The sequence below is a fragment of the Salvelinus namaycush genome, chromosome 37, assembly GCF_016432855.1.
Source record: "Salvelinus namaycush isolate Seneca chromosome 37, SaNama_1.0, whole genome shotgun sequence".
Taxonomy (NCBI): Eukaryota; Metazoa; Chordata; class Actinopteri; order Salmoniformes; family Salmonidae; genus Salvelinus; species Salvelinus namaycush.
Window position 1 is genome coordinate 28,925,143 of NC_052343.1, and position 14,113 is coordinate 28,939,255.

Consider the following 14,113-nt stretch of genomic DNA (forward strand, 5'->3'; position numbering starts at 1 on the left):
ATTACAGGCTATTTTCTCCTATGGAAAGAGTTCTTCAGATAGGTGGTTTGGGCTCGAAGGATGGCTATTTTCTCCTATGGAAAGTGTTCTTCAGATAGGTGGTTTGGGCTAGAAGGATGGGTATTTTCTCCTATGGAAAGTGTTCTTCAGATAGGTGGTTTGGGCTAGAAGGATGGGTATTTTCTCCTATGGAAAGTGTTCTTCAGATAGGTGGTTTGGGCTAGAAGGATGGGGAGGTGTGTGTGGCGCTCCCTCTCTCTCAGTCCTTCAGCCATACCGTACTTTATTACAGACAATTGTGTATCCCAATTGGCAACATAATACCTTTATAGTACACTACTTTTGACCAGGGCCTATCAAGAGTAGTGCACTATGTAGGACAAAGGGGGCTATTTGGGATGCAGATTGTGAGCTAAGTAGTAGAATTTACAGTATAGTGAATGTAAAAGGGCGAAGGGAGTCCAGTCTGTCTGGCCTCAGCGCTGACTGAGGTTGTTACACTGATTGAAATGCAACATTAAAAACACCACAGCCTTTTAGCTGATTGGTACTTGACAATAGGAGTTTATGGGCATTTAGAGAGATCGGGTTGGCTTGGCACACGTTGGAAAACCAAAGAACACTAACATAAATGCAAATGTTAGTTGAAAGGGGTACATTTCATCTTGAGGCCCTGACTCAATATCAAACTACTTCTCTATGATGCTCTAAACATTGCATACGTGTGAATTGAGACAGTACCTGTAAGTGCTAGCATGGCAATCTGTGGCCTTTTGTACCATAATCCCCTCTGCTCAGTATTCACCCCATGTAGCTGGGGCCAGAACTGCACTGCCTTGTTCATTTAGCAAATTAGCATTTCAATCCACCTTGATTCCAATTGATCGGGAGTCATTTTATATTATTTATTCTGTGAAGCGGCATGAACAGAATTTCTTAATCTAACTTTTCACATTGGGGGTTTGTGAATAGATCTTATCTGAAAGGCGGCCTTTGGTGGCTTGCCATAAACACTTCGACATATTGCTGAGACATGCGTGGTTCTGCAGTAACCCTTAGGACAGCCAACTGCAGAGTGAGAATGAGCCTCATGGAGCACCGTGCATTCACACAAAGTGACAGGCCAGAGTCTGGCAGCAGACCGTGTGTTCTATAAGGATATGAGACTAATGCAGAAAGAGGTGGCACATCTCCCACATGAGAATGAATGATTACATCAAGATGATTCATACCAAGTTACTTCAGCTCGATCCAATTTCCGTTTATTGAGCTCTACTGTTCCTCGATGTACCGCGAGGTCGGTGTGAGACCTGTTCCTCTGGGCCCTGGTCAAAAGTAACACTCTATATAGGAAACATGGTGCTATTTGGGACACACGCATGGTGTTGATGGGTAAAGGAGGCAGGAAGGGTTGTGGAGAGGTCTCCAGGACTGCAGAGATTATTCAGTACAGCAGGCAGGTAGCTTCAATAAGACTAGACTGGAGCCATATATAGTAGAAGAATAGCATTGAACAGGACTACAAAGGGCTGTAAATAGAGTTGCCAGTCAGCAGGGGGGCACAGCTTCACAGAGCTGATGCACACTACATTAATACATAGGGTTGAGTCCCAAATGGCACCCTATTCCATATATAGTGCACTACTTTTGACCAGAGCACTAAATAGGGAATATGGTGCCATTCAGGGCACAGTATCTGAGTCAATGCACAGATATGACTAGAGCTAGCACTAGGCTGACAGTGCTCTACAGAATAGAAAAGGAGACCACAACCATGGTGACAGAATCAGACACATTCAGTTACTGGGTACAAAGGGTTCTGGACTTCAACAACACACACCAGACTACATCACAGTGGCTTCAGAGGACAATGGCTGATTTCCCTTTGGCAAAGAAAACCACGAGGGAGAAAGATAGACAGCGTTGTTAGGAGCCAAACAAATAAAGCCAGCTGCATTATACCAGGCAGTGTTATCATATTTCAGCATTATAAAGGACCAAGGCAAGAAAGGACGGCTAAGGAACGGTCTTTTTTGTTGTTGTCATTCAGAGGCACAATTCAGATGGGATATCGTCAGCACACTAGTGTTATGGATCTGTGACACCATCCTGCTACTCTGGCTGTTACACCAATGACACAGCAAGAGTGGCTAATAAGACCATACATAGTCTGCAGTAGAGTTGGGCTGCATACATTCACATTATGTCCCATCTTAAGAAGTCGTCTACACCTGCGTCCTTGATCGTCAGCAGGCTAAACGGCTATCTTTCACTTCACTTCTGCAGTAGCGGTGTGCCAGCCCAGCTTGTGTCCAGACAAAGGTACTTACTACTCCACCATACATCACAACTCCCCTTCCTCTCTCCTCTGTGTCAATCTTTGAGATAAATCACCAGGACAGACAGAGCAAACCGAGTGACTGACCGTCCTCTCCTCTCCCAGACATCCTCTATGTATCCCCCAGACAGGTCATTAGTATTTCATCCTGGGTTGTGAATTACAGGACAAACCTCTGTCTGAGAGTTGTCACTGGATGTTCTGTTTGTGTCCACACACAGGTTTCCGTTAGCAGGTAATAGCTGGCTTTTAGCATATTTTTTTTTTGAAAAGCCAACAAATAAAATTGGAAAGGCCAATTTTACATTTTCAGCTAAAAGTTCTGGTCTGTTGCATAAGATTAATTGCTTTTTAACGTTTTTTTTCTATCATCCCACAACTGTCCCAGGGTCTGTTTGGGATATTTTGTTTCTCGACAAGCTGACCAATAGAATAGGTCCATTTGTTTTACTATGGGGGGATAGTAGATTGACATAGCCAGCGAGCCCATAAGGCTAGGGGAAGCTAAGCGTTCCCTAAGTAAATTGCAATAAATTGCCAAAATGATATTGCCTAATTAGTCTACTCTTGTCTATACAGAAATAAAATAATTCAAAATAGGCAACTAAATCATGATTTAGCCACAGAGGACCATTATAGCTTCCCATAGTCTTGTTGTTTTAAATGTAATTGCCTACAAGTCGGAAGGAAAGGCAGCTCGTCCAATTTAGGCTGTGCGCGTTGCAAATATTAAATAGATGATTGTTGAGTTGCGACTGTCAAGGAAAAGTAGAAGACCAGCAAGCCATATCGCAATATTTCTTAATTCAATTGCGGGAAAACATAGTTTGGAAAGCAAATGGCTATTGCTGTAAAGAGAAGACAATGAAAATACTCAAATCTGTCTTTTAGTTGAGCGAACAACAGTAGGCCTATAGCCTATTTTATTGGCACCAGTATCGGTAAAATCTCCCCACTGCCAGAATCCCCCCCACCCCTCTTCGCGTGAACGCGCGCACACTCAATTCTTCATTGCTGAGACTTCACGTTAGGCTGTGTTTCATAAAACATGTTATGTCGGTTTGATCCCGGGGGAGGCACTAGTAATGTCTGCAGTTTTCGGTTTGGCTATTTGTTTCAAGTGTATTAGTCTATAAATAAATCTCTTTGACAAAATTCGTCATCCCTCCCATGTCTTATTCGACTAGTAGTTGTTCTGAAATGTTTAGTGCTTGCCTACGTTTTACTCACTCTGTTTAATATAACACACATATATTAATTTTGGTTGCCTATCCTGAGGTGAAGTTTGTTCTATAGAAAGTATTTGACTGATGTGTGCCACAGAAAGTATTTGACTATAGCCACAAAATTAAGGAAATTAGAAGGGGGGGGGGGGGGGGGGGGGGGGATTTCGGACAGAAAATAGCCTTGCCGAACCCCCCCCTCTAATTTCCTTAATGTTGTGGCTATAGTCAAATACTTTCTGTGGCACACATCAGTCAAATACTTTCTATAGAACAAACTTCACCTCAGGATAGGCTACCAAAATTAATATATATGTGTTATATTAAACATAGAGTGAGTAAAACGTAGGCAAGCACTAAACATTTCAGAACAACTACTAGTCGAATAAGACATGGGAGAGATTACGAATTTTGGCAAAGATATTTATTTAAAAGACTAATGCACTTGAAACAAATAGCCAAACCGAAAACTGCAGATATTACTAGAGCCTCCCCCGGGATCAAACCGACATAAAAAATCTAATGACACGCAGCCTAACGTGATCAGAAATCTCAACTAGCAAGCAAGTCGCCGCAATGAAGAATTGAGTGTGTGCGCGTTCACGCGAAGGGGGGGGGGGGGGGGGGGGATTTCGGCACAACACCGGCGCCAAAACGAATCAGTTGGATGGCCTTTGATAGCCATAGGCGGGCTCGGGACCTCCTATGTCTGCACGCGCTTGCTCGTTCAAAAATGTGTTTAATGCGTGTTATAGTAAAGCACACAGGCAGCTCCTGAGTGTAAGCTTCCCCAAACTTGAAAATCTATCCTACCGACCTGCGTGACAGTTATGATTATTTTTATATGCACATTTTCATGGAACAGTTTCATTTCAATAATACAATTTTAGTTTCTCAAAATCATTGTCACATGGTTAAACATAGACATCTGAAGTAAAATGATAAAAATGTAAAAAGGCGAGAGTGCCAGCCTCCGCCACATGGACACACTTGATACACTGTGATCCATTTGCGGCTAAAGAAGAGCGCATTGAACTCAGAGATAGCCTATAGGCCAATGCAGCAGTAGGCCTATATCTTCCATCATCAACTAAGTACATTACATAGGCCTGAAGCTGACAAATAAAAACAGTAGAAAATACCCTGATTAAAATGTTGGTTCTTTCAATCACATTAATCTCTACTCCGCCTGTATGCCTGTCTTGATTTAGGCTATTGCTAGTGAAGTGCAACATTATATCAAATCATCAACTGGGTCTGGCCAAAAGCTGTTGCTAGCGAACTTGCAACACTGTATCAACTAGCCTATTCCAGCCCCTTGGAGTTTCTGTGCCAGTGAACTCGAGACAGACAGCTGTTTTTTTATGACGTTTCCACTAGCTATATGGGATCATCAGATCATGATATTTTTCTTTTTCACACCAACGCTTGGTGATTATCGAGGCCGGGAGTGTTGGAAAGATTTTTCGAATTCTGAGGAACTATCTTTCGCAATGGATGTAAAAAAACAAACAAACAGACTTCGTTGACAATGTGAGGCGAAGAAAACATGACTGAGGAGCTCAGTTTGTTATTGAAGAACTTGAAACTCACGCCCCGCCTATGCATATACTAGTGATTTTGCTGTTGGTCAGTCGTCTTGTTGGCTGAGAAAAAGTTAAATGTGGACAGTTATTCTAACGTATTCAAAGTGCGCGGTAAGGTCGCACGTCATTGCATCCTCGACCTGCATGTTCTGTTAAAATGAATTACCACAATCTAAAATGTGATTTCTGTCATTCTGAGCACCGTGGTCAGACACCCTAATCATATTCGTCCAGTACATTTCTCAAATGTCCGTTAATTAAATGAAAATGCTGTAGGTCAAATGTCTGGCACCGCATTTTCATAACGGGAACCCTGACACACAGAGAGCTTAGGTAACATATTCTAAAAATGTGTCACTGTTTGATAGAGAAATACATTTACATATTTAAATCAAACAGCAAAGTAAAAGCCACACTAGATGCAGTGTTCAGGGATTAAGTTGGTACACATCCCAAATGTCACCCTATTCCCTACATAGTGCACTACTTTTTGACCAGAGCACTATGGGCCCTTGCCAAACCTAATGCACTAGCTATATAGGGATTAGATTGGTTGGTACAGGGAATGCCAACTGTCAGGGCCCAGGGCCTGGGGCATGGCAAACCTGCTGCTGGATTCTAATCTGATTATCTGAAAACCACCTTAAAATGGGATTGGCTCTCTGATTCCCTGCCTAAAATAACCCTCATGGAGAAAGTGACACAACAAAGACCACTGATGCATTTTTACTAGCATAAATAGTATAGGCTATATCTGGGAATGGAAGGTAAAATATAAATATTTCCTCACGATTTCTTCTTGTTCCGTGGAATGTTTATTCCATCTAATTTAAAAAAAGGTATAGATAGTCTGTGCTTTTGTCAACGGATAATGCATGAAAGGGTAGGTTAACACCTCACATAATGCATGAAAGGGTAGGTTAACACCTCACATAATGCATGAACTATAACTCTTCTATTACATCATCTGTGTAAATGTACAAACACATTCAACTTGACAATGACAACAGCATTTTAGTGTGCAAGCTTGGTGTAATAATAATCATCTTTACATGTAGGATAATCATTACATCTAGGAATGTTCCATCAATCCAATGTGATCGCTTAGACTGGGATCAGTGCATCAAAGAGGCCGAGGTTGGAGAGAATGCCTGGCCTGGCTGCCCTGACTGCCAAGGCCAATGCATCATCAAGTGTTTCAATTACTCCTGATCCTTAGCCTTCTCTTCTCTCTCCCTCCCTTCCGACCGTCTCTGTGGCTCGGCTACCCTGTTGCCTGGTTACTGCTCTGTGAAGTATGCCATGCCGTACAGTAATTACCCAGGTATCACCTGCTCAACAATGAGCCCTGTCCCAGCCAATCACAGACAAGAGAGAGGAATAACAGCTAGCCAGGAGAGCGAGAGAGACAGCGCCGAAGGGCCCTCGTAACATTTCGCATTGACTAGACTGAGTCCATGGCCTTTAAAACACAAACTTACGCAAGATAGGCTAACTTCCATAAATGTGATATCAATGCGGAATTATATGGTAGTAAAGAAACCAAATTCCACAAGATAATTTTTTTTTCAAATGCCATATGATGCTACATATTTTGTTTTGTTTTTAATTGGGGGGAGGAGGTCAGTATTTTCCCCCACTCTCCTCCTATATGATCCGGTGGTCTGGTCCCACTGTGGCGTTGAGACACAGGCGTCTGGTCTGGTCCCAGACCCCATTCTGCCAGGGCCCTCCCTCCCCACCACATCAGACTAACAGGTTCATATTGATGGAACAACATAAGTCACTGCACTATAGTACTGTTTGCACCTCAAAGGTGAAATTAGGTATTGTACAGCAGCAGCATATCACTCTGTATCGTAGAGCTGGATTGACTCAGAAAGACCTGTTCTCTGTATCGTAGAGCTGGACTGACATCCCTGACAGAAGGCATTAGAGGCCCTAATAGCCATATCCTGCTCTGCTTCCTGTAACTGGATTGGTTATTATGTCAGCATTCTAAATGGTACCCTATTTCCCTACAGTACACTACATTTTACCATGACCCATAGGGGAGTATATGGAATAGGGTGCCATTTGGGATGTAGGCTATATGTCTGCAACATTGACTGCCTCTGTAGCACTACTCATAGAATAGAATCTAGATATTCATAGAATAAAATCTAGATATTCATAGAATAGAATCTAGATATTCATTGAATAGAATCTAGATATTCATTGAATAGAATCTAGATATTCATAGCCTCTGCCACAGTGTATCATGTGGATCAGTGATTCATGAATATTTCTCAAATCGTTTCTGGCAGATATTTTGCGGTGATTATGTATTGACAACGTTCAATGAATACATAAACAAACAATGCATCCAGAAAAGGATCAGTGCGTGTGTACCCTGTCCCTGCATGCTGAATAGCAGGGCTGGTTCTGCTGCTCCAGTCTGTAATGGACTGAATGATCTGGCAGGGAGACGCCAACCCACAGATCTACAGGAAATGTGCTGCTGCTTGGCAGCAGTGTGAAATGTGCCTGGATGTACAATAAGCTAGTGAGGTAGGTTCATCTCTCCTAGCTCCTACCCTCACTTCTCCTTCTCCTGTTCCCTCTCTCGCAACCTTGTGCTCTCTCCTATTTCTCTCTTGTTTTCTTTATCCCTCTCTCACGATCTCTCTTTCTCATGCGCACAGACAACCAGACAGTAATCCAGTGTGATAACCCCCGTGCTGTAGATTTGTGTGACATCACATGTTCTACAGAGTGAGGTGGATTGCAGACAGAGCGAGAGAGAGAGAAAATAAGCCCTGATCCACCCTGCTCTCTGCAGCAGCTCACCTCCATGCCAACTTCAGCCTCCGAGCCACCGAGGTTAGAGGTCACGTCATTATATTACCACAGCATCAAGGCCTGAGCAGCCGAGCACAGGCACAGAGTATACAGGCCACACATGCTCTTCATCCTCACAGGGTGGTCAGGGCAACTCCCTGGGGGCTGGAGACATACAGTATGTGCAGGAGCAAGTGTGTTGTATTTACTGCTGCCTATCTGGATGTCCATGATTCTGTCTGTATTGGTGCTGGTCTGTATTAGCTGGTGCAAAGACAGGAAATCAATAAATGCACAAATCTGAAATGTTTGAACTGCAGCAAAGGGGTTGTCATACACAGTTAGTATTAAGGGAACTAGTTTACTTGCTCTGCGGCAGTTCTGTAGACAAATACAAAAACTATTTTCAACCAAACATGCACCCATGACCTCGTTTCAAATCCGTAAAAATACAGTGTGGTTTAGCATATAGATAAAAGAATGGCCTCTAAGGACTAATACAATACATGTGTATTATATTCTAATGAACTACCTCTCCTCTGCTTCAGGCCCCCCCTCTGCTCTTTTTTGTCTTAGTTATTTTAAGCATTTTCTCTCGAGGGCTGGAGGTGCATGCGGAGGATGTTGCACAACGAGCTCCCCCAATTGTGATCCTCACAGACGTGGACTGACTGGAGTTATTCTGGGTCTGGAAGCTCCAACAGTGCATTATCCACACATATCTCCCCCACTAACACAGGTCCTATCTATTGGCCTACCCTCTGTACTCTTACCTGCATACAGCTGCACTCAGACACAGTGGAGGAGACAAGACCTACAGTACAGCCAGGACATAAACACCCCGTCATCATCATATTTGCTACCAAAGCAGCAAGGATGGATCTCTCATTCTATGACTCTCTGGCACCATCTGCTGGCCAGTCTGCTTCAACTCTATTCTGCTGGCCAGCCTGCTTCAACTCTATTCTGCTGGCCAGCCTGCTTCAACTCTATTTAGGCCCAAGAAGCACCAAAACAGACAGAAATAAGAAGTTTAATTAGATTTTAAAATGAGTAAAAAATACTTGCATACATGTCTAGTCAGATTGTGTGTGTGCGTGAAGAGTGAGAGGTGTGAAAATGGTACAGTACCTCGAAGCCCACCACCCACAGTATGAGCTGTGTCTCTGACTCCGGGAAATAGGACTTGACTTGGGGGGACATGCCAATCAAGGCACAGTTGGTCACCACGGCGATCACACTCATGGCCTCAAAGGCAAGCTGGAAGAAAAGAAAACACAGGAACTTTCCCCCCTGACTGGTCTCCCTTTCCTTCCTATCCACCACCGTTCAAAACAATCATCACAGTTAGACATGAACCTTTTTATCCTTGAAAACGTTATCTCCTTTAATTATCAAATAAAGTCAATCATACCAACCAACCACACTAAATGTACTATAGAGAACTAAACAGAGTAGAAAGAGCTATTAGGTCAGCCTTACCTGCCACACCCCTATATTGGCTGCAGGCTCAGAGAAGGGTCTTTTGAACACCTTGCACATCTTGAAGGCATCCGAGTAGACCTCTGTGACGTTGTTGAGCACCACCAGCACCGCGGCCAGAGGGTAGACACAGGAGAACAAACTGACATAGCCAAACAGCAGGAACAGCTCCAGGTAGTCATCAAATGTTCCCTTAAGAGAATACAACAGAGTTTATACAGATTCATGGAGGTTAGACTACACTAGAGCATTACAATACCCACTTCAGCCACTGGACTCTTCATCTATGTCTTTGTCTAAACACTGCAGTAACATTTCACTTCATGGGGGTATTCTGTGCATAAGGCAAGCATAACCAATCAAGACAGGGGTTAACCGAAAGGTCGCTGGTTCAAATCCCCGATCCAACTAGGTGAAAAATCTGTCGATGTGCCCTTGAGCAAGGAAAGAACCCTAATTGCTCCTGTAAGTCGCTCTGGATGAGAGCATCTGCTAAATGACTCAAATGTAATGTAAAGATACCTTTATGTGCATTGCAGTATCATTCACATTCATCACAACCTTCCTAGTTACACATTCATTCCCCCATAACTTGAGTCCTCCAACTCACCAGGTAGGTGCTCATGTCTGCCTCAAGCTTGACTTGCTCAGAGAGGGGCAGCTCCTGGTCTCCCATGGTTTTTATCATCCTCTTATGGGCCTTCTTGTTCCTCCTCCTCTGGAGCCAGTAGGGCAGGAAGGCCTCCATGATCTGGTTCAGGATCTGAGACGTTATCAGCAGCGTGGCCAGACTCTGAAAATAAATAAAAGCGGATATGATAGTACATAGTAGTAGCAGCAGTAGTAGTATGAGTAGCAGCAGTAGTATGAGTAGTAGCAGTAGTATGAGTAGTAGTAGCAGCACTATTAGAGGTAGTATGAGTAGTAGCAGTATTACTCGCAGCAGTATTAGTAGCCTCTCTCTCTCTCTCTCTCTCTCTCTCTCTCTCTCTCTCTCTCTCTCTCTCTCTCTCTCTCTCTCTCTCTCTCTCTCTCTCTCTCTCTCTCTCTCTCTCTCTCTCTCTCTCTCTCTCTCTCTCTCTCTCTCTCTCTCTCTCTCTCTCTCTCTCTCTCTCTCTCTCTCTCTCTCTCTCTCTCTCTCTCTGACCTGAGCCCTAGGACCTGAGCCCTAGGACCTGAGCCCTAGGACCTGAGCCCTAGGACCTGAGCCCTAGGACCTGAGCCCTAGGACCTGAGCCCTAGGACCTGAGCCCTAGGACCTGAGCCCTAGGACCTGAGCCCTAGGACCTGAGCCCTAGGACCTGAGCCCTAGGACCTGAGCCCTAGGACCTGAGCCCTAGGACCATGCCTCAGGACTACCTGGCCTGATGACTCCTTGCTGTCCCCAGTCCACCTGGCCGTGCTGCTGCTCCTGCGTGCTACCTCTCCCAGACCTGCTGTTTCAACTCTCTAGAGACAGCAGGAGCGGTAGAGATACTCTGAATGATCGGCTATGAAAAGCCAACTGACATTTACTCCCGAGGTGCTGACCTGTTGCACCCTCGACAACCATTGTGATTATTATTTGACCCTGCTGGTCATCTATGAACATTTGAACATCTTGCACATGTTCTGTTATAATCTCCACCCAGCACAGCCAGAAAAACTGGCCACCCCTCATAGCCTAGTTCCTCTCTAGGTTTCTTCCTAGGTTCTGGCCTTTCTAGGGAGTTTTTCCTAGCCACCGTGCTTCTACACCTGCATTGCTTGCTGTTTGGGGTTTTAGGCTGGGTTTCTATACAGCACTTTGTGACATCAGCTGATGTAAGAAGGGCTTTATAAATACGATTGATTGATTGCAGTAGCAGCAGAAGCAGTAGCAGCAGAAGCAGCAACAGAAGTAGCAGCAGTAGCAGTATTAGTAGCAGCAGCAATCGACTCGGGTTGCATCCCAAATGGTACACTTTTCCCTTTATAATGCACTACTTTTCACCAGGGCCCCTAGGGCTGTGGTCAAAAGTAGTGCACTATATAGGGAATAGGGTGCTATTTAGACAGAAAATGAAACACAATAACAGCATTGGTGATATTGCTAGTAGTGAGAGCCTTATATAGCTATCTCTGTCTCTGTTGCTAGTGCCTCTAGCCGTCCATGTCTGGAACGATGGATCACTTGAATCGGAACGTCTAAGGCCAAAGGCTAGTAGTCACCAATGATGTGTATAAATTCTGGATTGCTGATGCTATGTATTGGCCATTTGAGAGGCTCTGAAGCCACCGTTCGGCCATATTGGCTCTCCCCAGTGGGAGCAGTCCTCCATAGGAATGAATGGAATTCTACAGTATTTCAATTCAATAGGACAAAATTACATGTATTTCAAATGTTTTGTTGTTGTTGTAGTAGTAGTGGAGACAGTAACAATAGAACTAAAAAATATATAAAAAACTTTTTTTTTTAAATATATACACACACTAAGATTTTTTTTTAAATCTTTGTTTTGTTTTATGTTTTGCTAACATATATAAAAGTATGCATTAAGGTGTCTGTAATAGAATACACATGTCAAAAACAAATGTAGACATTAACACATGCATTTCTATAGCTTCCAAAATCTTGTTTACAATGAAGGAGGATTACCAAGATGGCTGCGCGGTGGCTTCAATACAGCGCCCCCTGGTAGTCATCCAGGGTATATATACACATCATTGGTAGTGACCCACCTGTCTGAGAAGCACCATATCCTGCATCACAAAGGCAATGTAGAATAGGGAGGCAAAACAGTTGAAGAAGTTGAACTGGGGAGAGAAGATGACAAGTAAACTGTTAACAAAAGGATTTTCAAAATCAATGGTAACTTGAAATGATCATGGAAACGAACCAATTTCCTGTAAGACTCACCACCAATACTTTAAGGACCAGGTGATTTTGAAATGTTGACTCAAGCCTGTGGTTTTCTAAAGAAAAAATAACATTGACTTCAGAAACAGTTTGTCTTCTATCAAGTCAACAACTCTCCCTACAGTCAGCAGAAGAACAAGAGGAACACAGGAAACACCACTGTAGCATTAAGACAATGTATTTTTAGCCTCAATGATTTGTGTGTTCTGTTGTTTTCTGCATTGTTAAAACAACATTGTATGTATTATAAAATATGAGCTAAAATGCATTCATCCACCCAACCACCCATCCAATCCCACTCACCCCAGCCAGTGAGGAACTCTGCAGCATAGCGGTATATGAGGTTCATGATCTCTATAACCACAGCGTAGATAATACTGGGGATAAAAAGTAGCAGTCCCGTCCAGAAGGTAGGCTCCTCATCATGGATCATCAAGGCCCAGCCCTCCATGTCAAAGTAGATCATCATGACGTACAGAGACAGGTAGAGGCACAGCAGCACAAAGGGAACAGACACCAGGTAGATCCTCAGCTGACGCTTGGCGTTTGAATAGAGTGGCTCCGCCCGCCCCGTGACGGGGTTGACGCCCAAGACGCCGTGGAAGCCCGGCCTCGGCTCCTCGAAGGCTTTCTTCCTGCTCAGGGTGCCCCAGCCGTACGCCAGCGAAGCGCTGAGGCGCTTCCACAACTCCAGGATCACCGTGCACCACACCAGGTTGAAGCCAGCGAACACCGTGAACTTGTCGTAGTCCTCCCAGTCGAAGAGGTAATATGGTATCCCTATGAGGGCCATGGGGATCAGGGCCAAGGTGAAGTACTCCAGGAAACCAAAGTAGAGTGCCATACCCTCACCAAAGTAGTGCCTGATGTCATCTGGATGGACCATGCGGAATCATGGGGAGGATTTAGTCACAAACAAGCCATTCAAAGGTTCTTAGAATGTTCCATGTCTTGTACATGGTGATAGCCTAATCATTTTATATACTTCAGTGAAGTTCATATTGAAAGAGATGGATAACACTAAGATAATATTGCAGTCAATACATTTGACAAGTGTAGCCTTAGGATTCAAAGGGCAAAATGATCAAGCCATGGCAACTGTAACTTACCAAGAGGCTGGAAGGACAACTTGATCTTTTTGAACCAGGAAAAGGAAAGCCTCTTGAGTTCCTCCTTCTCATGCAGAGGGAAAACTTGGACAAGGATCCCCTTTGATTGCATTCTGCGTACTGAGATTAGATTAAAAACAGAAGAGTCAATCCATTCACATTTCCCCCCCCCCAGTCTCCTGACGCTATTTGTCCTGTGATTCTAGCCATCTTTATTAGATAAACATAACGAAACTTGAACTAGTGGCCCATGCTAGTGTTTCCCCAACTCCAGTACCTCCAACAGAACATGTTGTTACAGCCTCGGACACACTCACCTGATTCAACTCATTGAGGGCCTGATGAGTAGTTGACAAGTTGAATCAGGTGTGCTTGTCCAGAGCTACAATAAAAATGTGTACTGTTGGGGATACTGGAGCTGGGAAACGCTGGCCTATGCAGGACTATGCTCTTTTGGTGAGCGATAATTCCCTTGTTAAGTTGCTGAAGTGCTAAAAATGACTGAAAACATTGGCTACTTGAGAGCAATGAAAACAGTTGAGTTGTTTTTCATTGAGTTTGAACTGTTAACTTTCCTCATAATGAGAGAAAGCTTAGTTTTCTAAAACAATAACATACAGACAATGGTGGGGACCCACATATAATGTACTAGTATATTTGTATGAAAATAAAAAGCT

The 14,113-nt window shown here is 43.8% G+C and overlaps 1 protein-coding gene across 2 annotated transcripts in view; it reads right to left on the reverse strand.

The window, feature by feature from the left end:
• ano10a (anoctamin 10a) overlaps positions 1-14,113 on the reverse strand; it is a 34,973-nt gene that overhangs the window by 16,762 nt on the left and 4,098 nt on the right. The window contains exons 5-12 of one of the 2 annotated variants that reach the window (XR_005473751.1): positions 13,437-13,556; positions 12,631-13,200; positions 12,328-12,383; positions 12,150-12,224; positions 10,060-10,242; positions 9,450-9,641; positions 9,099-9,227; positions 8,741-8,956 (exon numbers count right to left, since the gene is read on the reverse strand). Coding sequence is in view for 1 of the 2 variants with exons in the window: in XM_038977505.1 (XP_038833433.1) it covers positions 9,099-9,227; positions 9,450-9,641; positions 10,060-10,242; positions 12,150-12,224; positions 12,328-12,383; positions 12,631-13,200; positions 13,437-13,556 (1,325 nt within the window). In the remaining variant the exon portion in view is untranslated. The remainder of the gene's footprint in view (positions 1-8,740; positions 8,957-9,098; positions 9,228-9,449; positions 9,642-10,059; positions 10,243-12,149; positions 12,225-12,327; positions 12,384-12,630; positions 13,201-13,436; positions 13,557-14,113) is intronic. The other variant, XM_038977505.1, reaches the window with a different exon arrangement.